Source organism: Loxodonta africana, chromosome 2 (assembly GCF_030014295.1).
Source record: "Loxodonta africana isolate mLoxAfr1 chromosome 2, mLoxAfr1.hap2, whole genome shotgun sequence".
NCBI classification, from domain to species: Eukaryota; Metazoa; Chordata; class Mammalia; order Proboscidea; family Elephantidae; genus Loxodonta; species Loxodonta africana.
In genome coordinates, this window is record NC_087343.1 from 178,317,501 (window position 1) to 178,330,904 (window position 13,404).

Here is a 13,404-nt window from a genome sequence, read left to right on the forward strand (position 1 = left end):
ACAGAAATTTGGAGATACAGGAGTGATCTTGACACTGTGTTGCAGTTTGAGTCACTTTGTCATCAAAGGAACTATCTTGTTGTGAACAATGATAAAATATATTCATAGATAGGTTTTATGTGACTGATATAAAAATGATCAATCATGGATATAATATCAATACAACTGATTTAAACATGAGCTCACAACCTCACAGAAGGAAATAAACTAACATAGAGGTGTGGTTAAGGGAATAAGCTTTGAAGTCAGAAGATCTGGGTTGGAATTCAGTACTGACACTCAGTAGTTGTGTGACCTTTGGCAAGTCTCTCAATCTCTCTAGTACATAGCGTATGTTTGGATTTGTAAAACAGGGATATTAAGACTATACCTCACAAAGACTTGTTCTGAGACTTAAATGTAATTACTTATGCAAATTATTTTGGCACCCAATAAACTTCATGAATATGGTTAAGGTTATTTCATAGCTATCATTATTTAAAGAGCTTACTTCGATCAAGTGCATACCCACTATGAAGTGATTTGTTACTTTGGGCGAAGGGAAACACTGAGAATGTCATGAATTATCTAAAGATTCCATGTAACAAGATAATATAAAACAAAGTTATTTCCTTGTCATTAATTTCTCGTATTTTATTCCCCAGTGTTATAAACATATACTAATAACACCTCAAGTGAGAAATAATAAACACACTCATAATTTAGAGTTGCAGTTATTGTTTTTGGATTAGACTAATTACCAATATTTTATACACTCACACTTTATTTATTGACAACAGAAATGTCCCAAAGCAACTAAAATACATGTATGCTATACACAATGATACCAACAGAGAATCATCAGGTAAAATCTAAATTTGTGAGTTGTTTTAAAGACAGAGTAATAAGTATGGGTACTTTCCTATATTCACTAAAGTTTCAACACAAAACGATTTTGTTTCTAAATATTTATTCATTTTAAATGTATGGAAGTGTTGTGCAATTATATCCTGCCTTATAGCGACATAACACTTTTAGCCTGAAGCAGAATATGATTAACATTGTTCTCAGACACCACTGTTCAAATGATACAGTTTAGGTGACCGTGTGTGCAAAAACATAACCAGCAGAGTGATTTGGTCATGTGTTATTAGACATAAGATACAAAGACATTCTCAATTTATAGACGAAGGTAAAAGGAGCAGTGACAATTTATCCAGGTGAAGAAAAGACTAAAATATCACATTTTTATATCTATTGGTCTTTGTTTGGAAAAAAAAAAAAAAGGATAGAATTGCATTAGTTACAAATCGGTAAGAAAATATGATTTGAAATTTTTAACCCAGGCTTTCAAAACCTTACTAAAGACAATTTTATTCTCAATACTTGAATTAATGGTAATTCATAAATAAATAAAATGTGGGTCACAATATTACATAGGGAAGTTGTGCTGTTACTTCGATGAATATCTAAGAGTATATTGGCATTTGTTGTGTCTGATGAGAGTAGGTAACTATTGCCCAGAAAAAAAAAAAAAGTATGGGTGAGACGATCTTCAACTCTCCTTTCTAAAAGTTTATTTCTAAAACAATTCCTCAATAACGCTTGACTTCAAAACTCAGAAGGTGACCAAGCCCAATTCTTTACGTGGTCTTCAATTTTATATCCCTTACCATTTCAATCGCCTGTCTTAAGTTTTATTCATGTAAACTGGTTGCATTGCAGCATGTCAAGGAGCATTTAAGAATGAAAAAAACCTATAAGCTGGCTATTTAGTTTGTTTTTTTTTTTTTCCCCGCCTGGCCAAGCTCCGCCCCTATCCGAAGCATCTGATCTGCTAGAAACCCTCTTGAGAAAAATGGCCAGCGAGTTCACCAAAGTTCTGATCCTGTCTACCAGAAGTAATAGGTGGAGAACCTCATCTTTTCTGCACCTCCTGCAGAGTCTGGGCGATGGTGCTGAAGGGACAGCTCCCCGTGGTATCAGTAAAGCGCTCCCCGGAATACAGCACCCATTGCCTCTCTGCTACAAACACCCATTCACAAAATCAGAGAAGGGAACCACAGTCATCCCTAATTCCTTGGGAATTTCGTTTAACTGATGTTAAAGCACACCCACCATTCCCAAGTGTATAATTATCCGTGGGTGGAGGGCCAAGAGAGAGAGTAATACAGAAGAGAGCAGAGGGGGGGAAAGAAGTAAAAGAGGGTTTTGTCCTGACTTGTAAAAATATTTTCATCAGCTTTCTCCCTCTCATCTTCCTAATTCGGAGAATGATGGAGTTCAAGGTAAGAATGATTCAGGAAATGGAGAGAGGCCTCTCTAACCTAGAAATGATTAGAGCAATTTATTTAAAGTTAAATACTCTTCCCTGGAACCCAGCCTGATTCAGATTTAAAGACTCCTGTGTCTTCTCCATCATAGCATACACAAACAGTTGCCTCCAAAGATTAAAACCAAACCAAACCAAAAACTCGGTTCCCAAGCGTGTTCTTCTTGTCCTTTAAGCTGCAGATGAAGGTGGGATCAAAGCGCTGATAACCTGCAAAAGTGCGAATAGACTCCCTAACCCCGGTGGTCAATTCCCTACAGGCCCGAACTCTTCCCTACCTCCCCTCACCATTCGTGACTCTGCAAGACACAGACTTAGACATACCTGTGGGAGTGTGTGTGAGGTAACAGCGACACGAGAGTGCTCTCTCCACATGGATAAGCCTGCATCTCCCTGTTCCATAGCTGGCGTTCCTTCATATGTATGCAGTAGCTAAATATTTGATCGAAGGTGGAATGGTTAAACCGATCACTGTGTTTTTAATGGGCACACCCTAAAATAGGGTGCTCATAAATTGCATGTGTGAAAAGATTCCTGGTGTAGTCTCTACGCCTCTAACCTCTTCTACCCTTTCCTTCCCCATCCCCCCCACCCACCCGACCCTACCCCCCCAAAAAAGGGAGAGCTTGCAGCAGATTGCAAAAGGATTTGAGTCTGCAGCTAGGGAGAAGGGGATTAGGGCCAGAGAAGTGCAAGTTAAATTGCGCTGCATTTAAAAAAAAAATGGGCGGATTGGTCTCCAGATCGAGAGGCTGGTACCACCTTCCTTTCTAAAATAAAATCTCTCTGGCATGAAGTCACCGCCTATTTCACATCCGGTTTGCCCTGGGACGTATTACTACTGTCTTGATAAAGAGAAATCTTTTGTTGTATAGCTGCAGATTTGGGCATTGGGAAGCAAATTTGGGTGTGCAATCTTCAGCAAAGGGGCATGCAGAGTCCATGATGGCTCAGCCCGAGTGAGTGCGAGGCAGTGCGAGGACGCCCCTCCGCTGGCTCGCTGCGCGCGGGGACTCGGAGACTCGCGCCAGCTCCCGGCTCTCCACGATTCTCTCTCGCAGACTTTTTCCCCCGGTCTTGAGCGATCCTGTGCCCAGAGGGGGCTCGAGGTAAGTGCGGCTCCGGACCGCGACACACAGAGCTTTGAAGGTGGCTTTTTCTTGCTAGAGAGAAAGGGTAGCTGTAGGAAAAAAAGGAAAAAAAGAGAGAGAAAGAGGGAGCAGGGCAAGAGGCTGATCCCATAGCAGGTAGGAACAACGAACGCTTGCTTTCAGGGTGAAAACCTCAGCGATAATAGGAGCGTTATTTGCTCACTCTCTCCCGTTTTTCTTTCTCCCTTTCTTAGGCAGATTTGAATGCAGTCCACGGGGTGGGTGAGGACATGTTGTTTTGGTCTTTTTCTTTTTTTGCATGAGGGATCTAAGGTGAGGTGGGGAGGGGCGTTGGGGCATCGTTTAAAGTTAAGACACTGGGACAGAAAACCTGTCTCGCTGTGGATTCCAGGGAAGGCACTCTCTCATCCTGGCTGCAAAATGCCTGTTTTCTGCTTTCCAGTGGACGCTGCTGAAATGCCCTTTGGTGTAGGGGTCTCTCTCCTTCTGAACATGAAAAACTCAACTTATTATTTAATATGGGAGGCACGGGCCATGGGTGTTTGGAGTGTATGTATGTGTGTGTGTGTATCTACGGGCAGGGCATGTGTATTTGAAGGTGAAGAGGCGGCAGCTTGGGGTTTCTTTTAAACTATTCTGTTTGTATTTGCAAGAAACTTTCTTACTCAACAACTCGAGTGCCTTGATAGGTTTGTTTTTCTCTTTTTTAAAATGTCAGAAGAGGGCAAATAGCTATGATGTCTTGACAGGTTTTTTTTTGTTTTGTTTTGTTTACCCCTTCTGGAGTCCTCCCATTTTATAAAGAGCGATAAAAAGATCAATAAGTCTAAGAGAAGTTGCTTTTCTTTCATAAAAGATGTTGAAGATTAATAAAAGTGTGAATTATAATTGTGCAATTTTGATGCAATATTTTAACATAGTGATATTTACCCAGGATTTCTTGTCATGTGCAATTCATCTGTGTCAAAACCAATCACTGAATTAAGTAAAACCTATGGTGAAACTCACAGTTCTTATCTCTAGATCATTTCACTCTAAGCACATTAATTATGCTTTCTGCTTACATGCCTGTTTGTGATGGTTTTTACTGATTTAAGTGATTCTGGAGAGTGTGGAAAGCATTTGTATAGATGTATTTAAAGGCATACTACATTAAACTATAGAGTACTTAATGAAAAATATGCTTCAAAAGGTTTGCAATCCATTAATCACTAACCCTACTAAAGGCTATAGATTCAAAGATGTGCTAACAAATCCCATTAACATTTCTCATGTTATAACTAGAATTAACTATAGCACATTAAAAAAAAATGTTAGCAAATCTGTTTCTTAACCAGGTAAGTGCATTGAATAATAATAATAATAAAAAAGATGCCACAAATAGATGGTAAATGCTTTTCCTTTTAAATTCTCTAAGTGCTCCTTACTCCTTCATTCCTCCAGCAACCCACTACCAAATCTAAATTCAACAATCAGATGATGATTGATTGCACTTTACCTAGGAGGAAAAAAGATTCTCTTATTCATGCAAAGCAAAGCACTCCAGCTTCCATCTGTTTGAAATGAAACATTCTCTAGCAGCAACCTGGCAGAATCTGAGAAGGCTTAAAAGATAAATGTGGACATGTCTGTGTGCATTTTCGTGTGTGTGGTTTGCGTGTATGAGAGAAATCAGCACATGGCTTGACTATAAAGTGTGTCCTTTAGCCTCACAGAAGCATTAGTGAGCCTATTTAACCGACAATCACAGGCAGAAGATAGAAGCACGACTTCAGCATTCAACAGTGTGTTTCTTATGGGTTTAAAAAAGAGATGAATACAGTTGTTTTTCAAATCAAGGCACATTCAGAAAGAAAAGATGGATTCTGCCATCGGAGTCTGTTAACGTACCGTATCGCACTCCCAAACATGCTCTTCCTGTGATAGACACCAACTTAAAGAAACTCAGTGCACAGTTTAGTCATGGAACTGAAGTCAGAAAGATCAAAATTTTCAGATTATAAACAGCAAGAAGTGAGATACTCAAACTATATTGGAAATACAAAACCTGGGATAAACAATTCACAATTTTTTATGTTGAAATATATTCTCACTTGAAAGCATTTCAGCTTGTATTCTTTTACAGGAGAAATTAAGACACTGATGTGTTTCTGAATGGAGAAATGAAAGGGAGAGTGGAGAATGGATGGTCCAGGTTTCCATTGCTTCCAATGAGGTGTCATATCCCAGTGAGGTCATTTCCTGACTTCAAAGCATTCATCTGAACTGCCTCAGTCAGCCCTAGTGGTTAGAACCTGATGTTTCTTGCAAGAGACATTGATCTCCACTTGTTCTACTTTTCAGCTGCACAAGCTCGCGATGAAGAGAAGTCCGGGTCTCTCTGACTATCTTTGGGCCTGGACCCTCCTTCTGAGTGCATTGACTGGAGGAAGGTGGGGCTCTTTATTTTAAATCTGCATGAGAATTTCTGTAACTTTTCATTTTTTCCATCAGGGAGAAGACAATTGCCCTTGGATGAATTCATGACTAAGGGAATTCAGAAAACTTAACTGCAATAAAATTCCAGCTAAGAATAAAGAAAATAGTATGAAAAAAATACTCATCTTCTCTGCATGACATGTTAGTTAGAATACACTTAACAAGTCTTTGTTAAGGAATGCATTAATTCAACATTTAAGTCTTAAATTGAACTTTTCACTGTTTAGTTGAAATGGAACAAATCATTCAATTTCCTAATTCACAAAAAAAGTTATCTCAATTAATACCTGTCTACTTTGAAAGTTAATTTTTCAACAAGGAAATTTCTAGCCAGTTGTAATTTCTAGCCATAGAGTAACTTATTAACTACACAAAAGTGGTAAGTTTAAAATAATATTTGTAATTTGAAGTTACAAGGCTCTATAAATGCAAATGCATATTCTGTTTTGAGACCATAATTATATAACCACATAGTAGTGGAACCTATAAGATGCAAACTTAAGATCAAAAGGTGAAACAAAACTTCTCTAAGCGTAAATTAATATAGTGACAACGTATATGAAAAATCTAATAATATGCTTAACTATATTCAAAATATTTGCCAATACTCCAACCCTAACATGTAAATATATATTAGCAGCTCTGAAATGACCAAATATTTCAGATTCTTCTTTTATCTGCTTTTACATTTCTTGAGTTGCTCATTCCTATGGCCCATAAGAAAGTCTTAGACATATTTTTAAAAACCTAAGACCCTGCTAAAATGAAGTAGAAAGCGAATCTTTATGAGCTAAGATAGAGGGATGGAATAAGCTGGAAAGATATATGAATCTAGGATTTGTTAAATTGAGAAGTTGCACGTTTTTATTTTCTGCTGTTGTGTGTGGTGAACACTGACTTGCAGACAGAAAATACATTATTGTCAGATAGTTTTAATCTAAGGAATTAAATGTCCTTCTCTCCATTTGAAAATTTGTGTGAAGTGTTACCATTATAATGACCTGTAGATGGAGTTAGTGCACAGTGTTTTATTATATAGTGGCTCATATGGTTTTTCATATGGAATCAAAATCAGGTACTGTAACTGACATTTCTCTTCAAATTATATACTTACTTTAGGAATCACCCTTTTGGCATGATTGTTTAATACCAAATAAATAATCTTGGTCCTTATCCTAGGGTTCTTCTCTGGCAATTACAATTGGACATGGTAAAATAGAAGTCATGGTAAAGAAGAACCTAATTAGAAAGTCATACACATACCAGAAAGATCACCATTCTAATTAGGATAGCAGAAATGCTGTCCTTGGGGAAGGAAATAATATTATTTGGCATTTGTATTCCAATGCAAACTCTTGGTGTAAGTGACACTTATAAGATAAAACCAGGTAGAAAATAATTATCTGAATTTGACATAAGTTCTAATTTTTTTTTTTTTTCTAAAAACTTAGGGAATACAGGTAGAAGTAATAGACAACTCCCCATTCTACAGATGGTAGTAACAACCTAATGGCGTTCTGTCTTATCAACTCATATTTTTTTATTTTTATGCATTTTTCCTTTGAGTGCTTGATTAGACTTTCCTCACAACGGAAGGTATGCTAGCACTTCTTTTTCTCCTGTATCAAGATGACCTTCTAATATCCTTGAAAATGCATACATGGCTGTTGGTTTTTTGACAGTGAATTTTTATAAATAATTGCATTCAGAAAACTACTTCTGCCTTACAGCTGTCATTTACCAATCAGGCATCCTGGAAGACACAAAGTTCACTGGAAATTTGATTTCAAAAAATAGCAAGATGTTTAGTTTTGCCAAAAGAAAGTAAATGCTCGAACTGCACCTTTAATGTTGAATTAAGGAGGAGGAAAAATTGTTTCTTACATTTTATATATTTAGTATCATTGATAGCTTGTATTTATAACTTGGTTAAATTAAATTTTTATCAGAAAAACAGCCCTTGCATTTTGCAGATACAAAATTGATTACTTAGGAAACAATGTTTGATTTTAAAATGGCACTTTGATTGTATTTCTTGCTCCAGTAAAATAAGTATATTCTGGTTTCAAATGTTCTATTTTTCTTAGATATATCAGTACTATAAATGCAAAACAGTGAATGAAAGCATATTAAATGGAGAGTTTGAAAGTGATGTATTTGTGGCAGTTTCTTAATTTACTCAAAGTCAGAGTTATCATGGAGTATTTCAGTGAGTGTGATCCATCCTAAGATAGAAAACTCTTCTCTCAAAGGATTTTAGAGGTGTCATACTAATCATTCCGTAAAATATGATTCAAGAAGTATAGATGGCAAGGTGATCAATGTAAGGAAAACACAATATTTGAACTGTGGTCACTACGTGGTTGAAGTTCAAAGACTATAAATGGTAAGAGAGCCAAGCTATGACTTGGATTAAATGGAAACAATTATTTGAATATATGAAAATGGAGATAATGTTTTAGACCAAGAGTTGAGCAAACCTGGGTTCTAGTTTGAGCTCTGCTCATAGATAACCATGTCACCTTGGACAAACACTAAAACTACACTATAGCTTAATAATATATAAATTAAGAGTATTGGAGTATATCTTTCCTAAGGTCTCCTTTACTTTCAAAACCAGAAATGATAAAAGTTAAATTAATTATAGATTCACACACACACACACAAAACCCACTGCCGGCGAGTCGATTCTGACTCATAGCAACCCTATAGGACAGAGTAGAACTGCCCCACAGAGCTTCCAAGAAGCGCCTGGTGGATTTGAACTGCCAACCTCTTGGTTAGCAGCTGTAGCACTTAACCACTACACAACCAGGGTTTCCAAATTATAGATAAATTATAAAAATCTGTTTATAAATCTTAAGGGGGGTGATTTAAAAATGTAATTATCCTAAGAAATCAGTCCTATCTATTTTTCCATATAACTATCCTAAATGTGTATCAAAACAAAAACAAAGCAAAACGTACATGTAAATGAAATGGATGAAAGTAGAGATGTTGGCAGGTAAAACCTTAGGCTTTTACTACATATTAAACTAAATGAAAATAAAACTATTAATTATTTTGGAAACTCATATAAATAGATATGTATATTTTTTTAATTTGAGAAGTAGTTTCCTGTATTTGTTATTTTCCTACCATGCACTAACATTCTTGTTTTCCCAAAGAAGGTATGAATTACAACATGACATGATGAGTATTCAAAAAAGAGGGAGCTAAATCCATTTCCTGTAATTTCTTTTCCATATTTAGAAATATTAAAGAGCTTATCATCTATGAGAACAAATATGGGAAAATGGTAAGAGTTACAATATAATATCTCTGGCTTTACCAGAAGAAATTTTCAAATTAAGATTCAATAGATAGGAAAGTAGGAAAATCGGGCAAGGGTTTTATTTGAAAAGAGTTTTTTAATGAAAGTTATATTTTTATAGTTTAGTTACCATCTCCTTTTATTTATTTATTTATTTTTTAGTTTTGGACAGCCCTCATTACAAGATGAACTTAAAGACAATACCACTGTCTTCACCAGAATTTTGGACCGACTCCTTGATGGTTACGACAATCGCCTGAGACCGGGTTTGGGAGGTGGGTCATGTTACTGTATTTTTATTTTACAGAATTAAACCTTTACTATGAGAGCCTTGTTTTCCCTGTAAATGTGAAAGTAATATGAATGGTGGCATGCATTTTAATGATTACTCCTATTTTTAACAGATTACTCAACATTAACTCAGTTTACCATGATAGTTTTCTACACATACCCATAGGTGTTAAAAGGCAGAGACCAGTTTCTTGCAATAACATGAAAGAAATGTTGCATTTATTTGACAGGCACAATGTTTTCTGTGTAATGATTTGATTATGCAGGAAAAATGGGAGTAATATTCCCCCTTCCAGCGCAAAGACAGCACGCGCTTCATGCAGCACAGCCACGCCTGCACTGAATTCAAACAGGATTTCTCTAATTCTATCAACCTAAACATTTATTTTAGAATATCAAATATTGATCTTTTATTTTGTGTTAGATACCTCCACTCCTAGATAAAAGGCTAATAATAGGTTGTAATTATTTGGGTTTTTTTTTTAACCACACGTTTGAACTTTTATTGTCATTGAAGTTTTCTTGGTATATCAATTAATTAGTTATACTGATGGAAATCTCCTTGGGAAGAAGACTGTGCTTAATGATACAATATTTATAACAATAAGAGTTATTTGTCCTAAACACCGCACACTTATTTGAATAACACTTGAAAAAAATAATAAAACTATTGTATTTGGCTACACAAAGACTAATGTAGCCAGAACAAAGTATTGATTTTAGAGAAAAACAAGTGAAGAAAGAAAATAAGTCATTTTTCAAAGTCACAGAGGAAGCGAAGGTTAGAATCTGTGATTCCCAACTATAAGTTATGCCCTATCTTTTCCAAATCATTGATGAAACTATTTAATAACAATACTTAAATAGCAATTAAATAACAATATTAAGAAAGCCACCCTTTCTTCACCTTAGACAACTCAGATATGTAAATATAAAAAGCTTAAGAATTCAAATTTTGATTTTACAGCTAAATAGTAGCATAGATTTAAAGTCACATTTTACAAAATACTTTGGATAGTGTAACCCCATGGATATGCATCATGGGTCTTCTCTGAGGTTACTGGATTGACATAATGGCCACAACAATGGACTCAAACATACGAATAATCATGAAAATAGCACAGGACCAGGCAACATTTCGTTCTGTTATACATAAGGGCATCATGAATCAGAGCCACCTTGATGGCAACTAACAACCAAAGACAAAGATAATACCACCAAATGGCATAAATGCCTCTGAGGCTTTAAGAGGTACTAGCTTGTGCCAACGTCACAACTTAACTATACGTCAACCCAAAGGTCTTATCAGATGTCCTTTTTCAACAATTCCAAACATTCATTTTAGGACATGCTAAAATAAATTCCTTTCAATTTAGGTTCCACCCAATTTTTATTTGCTAAATTCTAAGAAAAAAAATTGGTTAAAATAAGTTGATCACAAAATGAGAAGGCTGATATATCAATATGATGATATACTAATATAATAGCTGTATACACCTAAACATCTGAATTAGCTCCAGAAAAATTGATTTAGATTCTTAAAAATTGAAATAAATTTCAAAGATGGCAGGTGGAGGAGGAATTTACAAAGGGAAGAAACAGTTAAGATAATATAACTTTTAAAAGGCAAGACTTTCAAAAATACTGATGGACACTTTCTGATTCCTTTATTGATTATCCTTCCTGCTCCGTCACACAAATCCCTACCAAATCAATGGCATATTATAACACATCTAAAAACCTGGTCTTCATTGTAGTTTAAGAAATTCTAATACTTTGACTGTGAATATGAACATCGTCTGAATGTTCTCTACATAATTTCAGTTTGTTAAAGAGTTTTACGCAAGAAAACCATACACAAACATACCATCTTTAAAAATCAGTTGTGTGGTCATACTGTTGCTTGCAGTGCAAGTAATATGGCCATAATTGCTCATTTCTATTTCACTGTGTATGTTACCTCATTAGTAAATATGCATGCCAAGTCTTTAAACAAGTATAGTCTAGTGGTTAAGTGCTACGGCTGCTAACCAAAAGGTCGGCAGTGGGAATCGACTCGACGGCAGTGGGTTTGGTTTGGTTTTGGGTTAGTCTAACAGGAAGCACTTTAACTACCCTTCATATGCACACCTAGACCATGAAGAGCCATGGACTTCAAGGATTTTTAAAGTAGACTGAGAACGGCTTGAAAAGCTAAATTTCAAGCCTTGGGATAGTGATAGAATTGTTCACGGACATAACTCCATTTTTTGCTATAATCTACTTTTAGTATATATTTAATCCCAGAAAATAACAAAAAGAATAGACATGTGCTTAAGGGACAGAAATAAGTTTGCCAGATGCAGACAAGTTATCTCCTTTTTAATTGAAATTGACATGATGTGCTAAAGAAGTGGAGAATAGAAGGACTCGGGAAAATTGGAAGAATGAATGAGCATTAATCTTTCCTAAAGATTATTATTATATTTTTGATTCTGGGAAACACTAATTTTGAAGACATATTGATAATTGACATTAAAACACATGAAAAACTAGCTCAAATCTTTCCCCCTATTTCTGTTTTAAATATACAATGCTAGAATATACTACAACTAAATGTTATTGCTTTAAGATTTATGAAAAGCATTAAATGTGGCTAAACTTAAATTTTTAATACTTTTCAGAGTGTCTTTTTTAGCTTCTACTGATATTCTTGTGCTTATTATATGTACCTATAAAGTCATCAACACTTTTTATGTATATTTTGAAAATGATTTTCTGTCACTAAAAAAGTACACTTTAAATAACAAGTACAGATTTTAGAAGTGTTTTAAAATATAATCAGCTCTGGAATTAGTGAAAAATATTAACACCAGAATTGGAGACTGTGATAGGTTAAAATTATGTAATATATATCTTCTGCAGAAATAAAGGAATTTAATGTCTTTACCAAATATTTCTGGTAATTTAAGTATAGCATACTAAGAATCGAATCAACTCAATGGCAAAAGGTTCAGTTCTTTATTTTGGTTGTACATTTAAGTAGGTTTTCATTTCAAAATGGCTCCTTTGGTTTTAGATGAGTCATTTGCTTTAAAACGAAAAGATTATGTAGAGAACATATTCAAAATATTACCATCAGTTTAGTAGGGGCAAACTTTTCTTCTTCAGCTTGCAAATGAAAGGGTCCTAATCTCTTCTTTATCGTGACAAAATAACGAACATGTACAGAAGGTAAGGATATTTTGTTCTGAATTTCCTCAGCAATATAAAGTGTGATAAGCTGAGACTTGATAATAATGAAAGATACTCTTGTATGTAGAAATTCATTATGACCTGTTTTTCAGGAACTCACACTGGACCGAAAGGTATAGCATTACTCTTTGAAGATATACACCTTGGGTCCAATAACTAAAAAACATAAAATATACAACCTGGTTGACTCACATGATAGAAAGCAGTTTGCAGATATTGTAACACACTATTTCAAAAGATTACCTTTTTCAGGGTCAAGAGCAATTTTGAGAAAGTGAAAATAAAAGGATAGCACAGAAGGAAATGTCCTGGAAGGGATTTTTTAAAGATAGGAGAGAGAAAAGGATTAGAATGTGTGGAATACTTATAATTTAATATATTCTAAACAGGAAAATAAATTGGCTATGTTTATAATTTAAATACAAAATAAATGTAGAAAACTTTAAATAGAGTTGAATTGAAATAATCAGTTACCTTAAAACACGAATCAAAATCATAAGTAATTGTTGAATTCACTCTTATTATTATTCCCTTTTTGGGGGGCAGAATATGAAGGGTTGCATCTTCCTTGCCAAAAAGGCAGAACAATGCCTTTGAGACACTTTTGGCTGAAGCATAACCAAAAAACCCATTGCCATCGAGTCAATTCCGACTCATAGCAACCC

At 35.2% G+C, this 13,404-nt stretch overlaps 1 protein-coding gene across 1 annotated transcript in view; it reads left to right on the top strand.

Moving 5' to 3' along the window:
- Nucleotides 1–5,597: 5,597 nt before the first annotated feature.
- Nucleotides 5,598–13,404, top strand: part of GABRA1 (gamma-aminobutyric acid type A receptor subunit alpha1) — a 55,804-nt gene continuing 47,997 nt past the window's right edge. Inside the window, exons 1-2 of the mRNA XM_003404639.3 lie at nucleotides 5,598–5,855; nucleotides 9,377–9,489. Of these exons, the coding sequence (XP_003404687.1) occupies nucleotides 5,782–5,855; nucleotides 9,377–9,489 (187 nt within the window). The 5' untranslated portion in view covers nucleotides 5,598–5,781. The remainder of the gene's footprint in view (nucleotides 5,856–9,376; nucleotides 9,490–13,404) is intronic.